The sequence below is a fragment of the Mus caroli genome, chromosome 16, assembly GCF_900094665.2.
Source record: "Mus caroli chromosome 16, CAROLI_EIJ_v1.1, whole genome shotgun sequence".
Classification (NCBI taxonomy): domain Eukaryota; kingdom Metazoa; phylum Chordata; class Mammalia; order Rodentia; family Muridae; genus Mus; species Mus caroli.
Genome location: NC_034585.1, coordinates 24,491,215 through 24,499,178, shown reverse-complemented (window position 1 = coordinate 24,499,178; position 7,964 = coordinate 24,491,215). Strand labels below are relative to the sequence as shown.

General features: G+C 39.1%; 1 protein-coding gene across 1 annotated transcript in view; it reads left to right on the top strand.

The window, feature by feature from the left end:
• The first annotated feature begins 253 nt into the window (after nt 1-253).
• Uts2b (urotensin 2B) overlaps nt 254-7,964 on the top strand; it is an 8,045-nt gene continuing 334 nt past the window's right edge. The window contains exons 1-3 of the mRNA XM_021185604.1: nt 254-353; nt 4,622-4,705; nt 6,384-6,421. Coding sequence (XP_021041263.1) covers nt 254-353; nt 4,622-4,705; nt 6,384-6,421 — 222 coding nt within the window. The remainder of the gene's footprint in view (nt 354-4,621; nt 4,706-6,383; nt 6,422-7,964) is intronic.

Sequence of the window (7,964 nt, the reverse complement as noted above, 5' to 3'; positions counted from 1 at the left end):
GCAGATACAAGATGTATTGATCTGCTTCTTCCTGCCATGGAGTGTGTAGCCAGTCTGTCGCTTCTCCAGACAGTGAATCATATTGACAGGACGCATTACATTTTATAAATGTCTTTCCTTATTTAGAAGACTCATAATTGAAGCCCACTCACCTTTTAAAGGCAGGCTCGCTCTCTCAGCTGCACTCCACGGCCATTGAAGTATCTGTCTTGACTTGAAAATTTAGTTTCTCTGTTAGGAAGAGATTTTTAACATGAAGGTCTTTTCAACCTCTCTCTGCTGTGGACTCCTGACTTTGTTGTCTGTAATGAACCTTTTCAAATCTGTGTGCGGACGGCCACATCTGAGCTCAGGTATGTGTGCATGGATCAAAAGTCTTACAGGTGGGCAAGTAATCCTCCTCCCTTTTATTTCATTTCTATTTCTGCCCTTAGTGAAATAACTTCGTAAGGCAGTAATGTAAGTCAATCACTGAATTCTCCTTAAGTAGCCGCTGCTCTGAATTGAGGGTGGTCCCTGGGGCTTTTCTTTTTCTGAAAAATTGTGCCAAATTGTCCAATATAAGACCACATTAACTTCAGCTATGTTTTTCCTAGTCATGAGTATTTATTTTACAATTTGTCCTAGATGGTTAGAGATTTGAAAGGTAGAACAAGCTATAGAGTCAGTCTGATTTCCGGAGTATCCTGGAGAAAGGACAGGGCTTCCGTAAAAGGAGGTTATTCGTTTGATGTCCGTGAAAGGAACATTTTAGAGAAAAGTAGAAAATAAAAATGTGCTTGTGAAAGAGCAAAGCTGTGGACAGCAAGCCTGATGGGCTGGCAGTGAGTGGCGACCCTGGGGTTAGATACTTATATTTTACATATGCATGAAGCCAGGGTTAACAATAACCAATAATACATATGACTGTTACAAAGTTTACCACAAGCCGGGCTTGGTGGCACACGCCTTTAATCCGAGCACTCCAGAGGCAGAGGCAGGTGGATTTCTGAGTTTGAGGCCAGCCTGGTCTACAGAGTGAGTTCCAGGACAGCCAGGGCTATATAGAGAAACCCTGTCTCAAAAAAACCAAAAACCAAAACAAACAAAAAATCAACAAAAACAACAACAAAGTGTACCACAGATTACAAAAGTTTTGCTCACATGTTTACGCTCTGCCAGAACCATCAGGAATCTGCATATTTTGCAGAGAGAGAGAGAGACCAATAGAAACCTCTCTGCAATAGAGCCATCCAAAGGCAGTGCCTCTGTGTCACTTTTTATCTGTGTCACTACATTTGTAGTGAGCACACTAAGGAAATAATTTAACTGTGGTGTCTATAAAAATATACCAGTTTTAATATGGGGGAAAGTGGCTTCCTGTGCTTACTACATTATAACAAATTCAACTTTGACAATGTTACTGCAGTGTATATACGTATCCTTTTCTCTGGGACCTGACCAACTTACATGGAGTGTTTGTTTATTATTATTCTTGTTTTAAAAGTAGTGACTTAAAATACCATTCTTAAGACAATATCCTTCCTGCTTGAAACTGTGAGGTTTTCTTTTCTGTTATCTAACCTACCTCCCTATCAGAAGGAGCTAGACATTTTATCATGCACAGCTGGAAGGCAGAGGGAATTTAATTAATGGTATGTGACATGAAGGTAAAAAAGGGGATCAAGTTTCTTACATCTGGATCTAATTCACGTTTACTCGACCTTGTTACCCCTAGTGAAGTTTTAAAAGCCAATGAAATTAAAGTTATATTTTGGCTGTACAAAGGAAATTTACAAAACTGACTTACTAATGAAGGTTTTCCTACTGACAGGTGAATACTATCAGAAAAGTCAGCTCAAGGGTGGGACTTATACATTCTGTATTCTATTCATGGCACTCATGTTTGTTCTCTCAGTCTGAGGCACTGCCTTTGGATGGCTCTATTCTAGAGAGGGTGCTATTGCTCTCTCTGCAAAATAAGGAGATTTCTGATGGTTCTGGTAGAGCGTAAACATGCCAGCAAAACTGTGGTGATCTGTGGCACTTTGCAACAGTCATATGTATTACTGGTCATTGTAACTCTGCCTTCGTGCATATGAGAAATATAAACATACAAGCATGACTCTGAGGCGTCAATAAGATTTATAAGTCACATGTATAACTTCGGGATTCCACAGGGTGACTTGACTTGCATGCATCCCTAGCTGCAGAGTGGAAACACACCTTGACCCACTTTGATCTCGGAATCATTGAACTAAGAAGATGCTTACTTTTTAAGCATATGAGAGCAGAGTCCTGTACTCTGTTTAGTGGTTTAGTCCCTGGAAGCTCTGGGGGTAACTGGTTGGTTCATATTGTTGTTCCTCCTATGGGGCTGCAAGTTCCTTCAACTCCTTGGGTCCTTTCTCTAGCTCCTCTATCGGGGACCAATAGTTGGCTGAGAGCATCCAGCATCCACCTCTGTATTTGTCAGGCACTAGCAGAGCCTCTCAGGAGATAGCTATATCAGGCTTCTGCCAGCAAGCACTGGTTACCATCCACAGTAATGTCTGAGTTTGGTGACTGTATATTGGATGGATCCCTGGGTGGGGAAGTCTCTGGATGGCCTTTCCTCCAGTCTCTGCTCCATACTTTGACTCTGTCACTCCTCTCGTGGGCTGATATAAACATAGTGGAGTATGTGTCCTTGTTACCTGTTGGAGCATCTTCTGGGTAAATGCCCAGGAGTGGTATAGCTGAGTCCTCTGGTAGTACTATAGGAACCACCAAACTAATTACCAGAGTGGTTGTAACAACTTGCAATCCCACCAACAATGGAGGAGTATTCCTCTTTCTCCACATCTTCACCAGCATCTGCTGTCACCTGAGTTTTTTTATTTTAGCTATTCTGACTGGTGTGAGGTGGAATTTCAGGGTTGTTTTGATTTGCATTTCCCTGATGACTAAGAATGTTGAACATTTCCTTAGGTGCTTCTCAGTCATTTGGTTTTCCTCAGTTGAGAATTTTTTGTTTAGCTCTGTACCCCATTTTTAATAGGGTTATTTGGTTCTCTGAAGTTTAACTCCTTGAGTTCTTTGCATATATTGGATATTAGCCCTCTATTGGATGCTTTTGGAAGAATTTCTTGTTTGTTTTTGTTGTTGTTGTTTGTTTGTTTGTTTGTTTTTGAAGTTTTACATGTCCCTATGAGCAAAAAGAGAGCCGTTTGTTAGTGCTGAGCCCTGTGAGTAACCATGAATGGTGTGTGCCTTTCTGTGCCTTTCTCTAGCATTCATTCTCTCTGCCCACTGCAGTTTATCTTCCTTCTACATTCAGATGTTCAGAAATACCCCATCCACGGAGCAAAAGACAGTGTATTTTTTAGGGGTGTGTGTGTATGTGTGTGTGTGTGTAATTCAGAAGTCATCATCAAATCCCCCAGAGTTGTAATTACAGGAGTTCATAAACAACCTTATATGTGAAATTGAACATGCATCTTTTTCAATAGCACTATGCACTCAGCCATTGAACTCTCTCTCCACCCCCCAAGTTCTTTAAGCTGCACGTGAGGAACCGTGGCCCAGGATTCAGTTTGCCCCCAAAATACCATATTCAAGGTGGCAACAGGTTCATGAAGGGCTTGTTTTTGTTTGTTTGTTTTTAAATTTACTTAGAATATTTTTTAATTCTGTTACAATCTCAATCTCTCTCTCTTTCTCTCTGTCTCTGTCTCTCTCTCTCTCTGTCTCTCTCTCTCTGTCTGTCTGTCTGTCTGTCTGTCTGTCTCTCTCTCTCTCTCTGTGTTTGAGGAAATAATTTAGTCAGGTTGTGAGCCATTCTCTTGGCTGAAAGTAACACAAAACTACACTTTCAGCAATTGAGGTCAGTCCAGTTAACACATCTACTGCAGATAACCCTCATCAATTTAATTCCTGCCCACACAGTAACAATGACAGTCAGGTGATGGGAGTAGGGTGGGGAAATGGATTGGAGAGGATATAAGAAATAACTTTTGATTTTTTTAGGCCCTCATTTAAGTTCATTCTTTAATAGTAATTACTATTCTAATGGCATCATTGTTAATCAAAAAGTTTTTAAATAGTCATAGTTCCCAAATTGAATGAAGTCTGCTGTCCCAATTTAAACTTTAGAATATCAACATTTATAATGCTGAAGGATGTGAAGAACTGTAATCCTAAATGCCTGTGGGGTAAGTCAAGAATGATGGGGAGACGTAGACACTTAAGTAGACATCTTTCTAACTCTACCTCGAGGTCTTTAAAGAGAAGCCAATAGGACAGTTTGTCTCATATTTAAAGCGGGTCAAATAAATCACAAAATGAAGTGCTATGATTTTCTCTTAAAATCAACTTTTAGTTTTTACTTCATGTGTTCAAAACAATTGCAGACGCTTAAAAATTAGACCCACAAAAAGGAAAGTAAAATCCCCAGCAATCCCCCCACCTTTCAAGTATGTCTCTCAAGGTGTTCATATACATCGCTCGGTTTGAGAATGGCCCCGTCTCTCAGATCATATATTTTCCTATCCCTCTGACATTTGAGAATGTATACATTAAGAGTGGACTATAAACCCCAATGACCTAGAAGCACATTCAGTGACTCATTAAACATGTCCATGTCGACATTTGATTATTACAGGACATGAGTTGTTTCCAGCTAAAGAATATGCAGCTCAAGAGAAGTTGACCCAAAACCCTGGTTTCCAGAGGCCCTTCCACGATGGTGAGTCAAGAACAAGGCATACCACCGCTGTTAAAAACAGCAGAATAGGTAGTGGTGGCATAGGCCTTTAATCCCAGCACTTGGGAGGCAAAGACAGGCAGATTTCTGAGTTCGAGGCCAGCCTGGTCTACAAAGTGAGTTCCAGGACAGCCAGGGCTACACAGAGAAACCCTGTCTCGAAAAACCAAAAATACAAAACAAAAAGAAACCAAAACAAACAAGCAAACAAACAAAAACCAGGATAGCAGTCTCCCAGCAGACTCCTGATCCTCTGGGTTCTATAGTATTTATTCCTGCCTCCTCTTACACAGTTCCTTGGGTGTTAGAATTGGGCTTGTGTTGTAGGGATATCCATGGGGATTGGGCTCCACAACTCTGCTTTTTGATTAGTTATAGTTTTCTATAGTGGACTCCACCTGTTACAATTAGAAGTTTTCTTGTAGAGGAGTGAGGACTACACTTATCTTTGGTTATAAAGACAAACATTTTCAATGTAGTTAGCGGTTATGCCGGATTAATAAAGTGGGAGTTTGGAGGCTTTCCCCCAGATTCATGATCTCACTAGAGCATATATGATATACAAAAGCCTTCAATAAAGAACAATGTTATACATTCATGATACAAGCCAATGGAGTTATTTAAAATATTAGAAGCACATTTTATTTTATATGAGAATTCTAATGGGCTGGTAACTGCTGAGAAAAAGAACAATTATCCTACTTCATGCAACTCTTTCCCATTTGGGACTCTCGGGTACAGTTAGTGGTTTCTACATCAGACATTTCAAGAGGGATCTGCACATAGGTTTCCACTAGGAATTTCATCAATGAACTGAAGGTCTGTTCTGTGGTCCTCTGCTTTGTGAAATGGAGATTACAAGTTGAACATCTAAGCTGCATCAACAGGGAAACAATAGTCCTTTGAACAAGAAGACATCATCCCATAAATTGTCAAGATCCTGTCATAAATATAGTTGGGACAACCCAAAAGAAAGTATCATGGCTGACAAAGTGGCGCCTTCTTAGACATCATCTAAACCATTTTTTAAAATGTGTTTATATTTGTTGGATAAAATATTGCTTTAAAAATACATTCGAATTGGAGGCATATCTTAGTTCTAATGCTTAGCACACCCAAGTCCATGGCTTGAGGTTTTTCAGCACTTTAAAACAACAAACATGAAATCCTCAAAAAGTATTAGTACTTTTAAAAAGCTGGATTACACAAATATTACATAATTAAAAGACGTTTTTATTTGAGAAATAAGTAAAATTATAAAATGGAGAAAAAAAAGCCTGCCCAATAAGAAATAACTTGGAGATTGACCATTAATATTTTTGAAATTTTTCTTTCTTGCTTCAGATTTTATGAAAAAATTTTGTTCAGTCTTTTTCTTTATTTTACATTCCTTCAGGATAATGTCCCTATGTCTATAAAATATTATGATTTATTTATAAAAATACTTCATTATAGAGCTATACTGTAATTTAAAACAATTTTGTGCTCGTTGATATGGATTATCAGTATTATGAACATTAGAAATACATTCTGTGTTTGGAATTAGGAAATGGAGGGCAGCCTCAAATCATATGAGAAAGTCTGAGAGCATAAATGCAAATCCTGAAGTTGATTAAATGCTACCCTTGCTATGTTTTTCACTTCACAATGTCTCTTACAGGTGTAGATCTGCCCAGCAAACTGGAAGAACTTAGACAGGTGAGATTGCAAAATAGTTCAATGCTTTAGCAAACTGTTATTGGATAAATCTTTGACACATTATTTTTCAGGAAGTATTAATACTACAGTGGGAAACTTCAATTTCTACCCCAGAAAAAATAAAGTGCTTCTCCAAGTAACAGAAAACAAACTATACACACACACACACACACACACACACACACACACACTCTCTCTCTCTCACACACACACACAAAACAGCAAATGTGGTACTAGTGACCCAAGCATGCGTTCCTGAGATACCAAACAGTTTCTGAACTTGTCATCTGTAAAACTGGAGGTAATAAGTTGGTGTTTTCTGAAGTTATAGTTTGTAAACATTGGAATTTTATTTAGTGCTAACAGACGTTACTTGGTTTCAGAAAATAAAACATTTAAGGATATATATCCACTTGGTTTCAAGCAGCTGGTTTGCAGCGAATGAAGATTAGCCATTTTGACAGGGAGCCCCATCTTCTCCATCAGCCTCATGTTCTCTACTCCTTGATATCTTAATATCTCACAAAGTGCACTTTAATGTCTGTGTTATACAGTTTCTAAACTCCTTCAAAAACAAGGTGGTACTGTTCCATCATTATGTAAACAGGTTGGCCACTTGACAACAGAATTAGGCCCATCATTCTCCATTGAGGAGCAAGAGCATGGGTGCATGCAATACGGAGGCCCACTCTACCTTGGTTTGTATGTGTTAGATGTTTGGAGAGCTTGTTAAATATTAAGATTGTGTTGAATGCGGGGTGAAAACTATAGAACCTGAAATACTTTTATGTCATCTAGAAAACAAAAGGACTCCGGGAAGTCCAAGTAATCACATAATTTTCTAGAGTTTATTGGAGGGGATTGATCCTATGGGGGATATAATGTTAAGTCTAGCTACCTAGGCTATACTCAAAGTGACTTGATTTGTAAATAACATGTGTCTGAATTACAGTTCTCTTGCTGTGAAGAGATATCATAACTAAGGCAACTTACATAAGAAAGCCCCCTTAATAGGGGGCTTAGTTAAGAGATGATTGGTTAATTGGGAGTTTGGTTAAGAGGGTCCAAGAACATCATGTTAGCGAGTATGTTAGCAGGCAGGCAGGTATGGTGCTGGGATGGTAGCTGAGAGCTCACTTCTGATTTATAAATGGAAGTCAGACAGAGAGTAAGACTAGACCTAGCATGGTCTTTGCAATCTCAAATTCTACCCCCCCAGTGTCACACCTTCTCCAACAATGCCACATCTACTAATCTTTTGTAAATGTTCCACCAGCTGGGGAACATTTGAGTCTATGAACGGATGGGCAATTCCTATTCAAATGGCTCCAACCTGTTTCTTTTCAATCTTTGGTTAAGTCTCATACTTATTCCAGACAACTTCTAAATTCCAGTCTTTTGGGTGTTTTTTGCATTTATTTTTGCTTATTTTTCTTTTTTTCTACTTTCTAAACTTTTTCCTTCCTTCCTTCCTTCCTTCCTTCCTTCCTTCCTTCCTTCCTTCCTTCCTTCCTTCCTTCCTTCCTTCCTTCCCCTCTCTCTC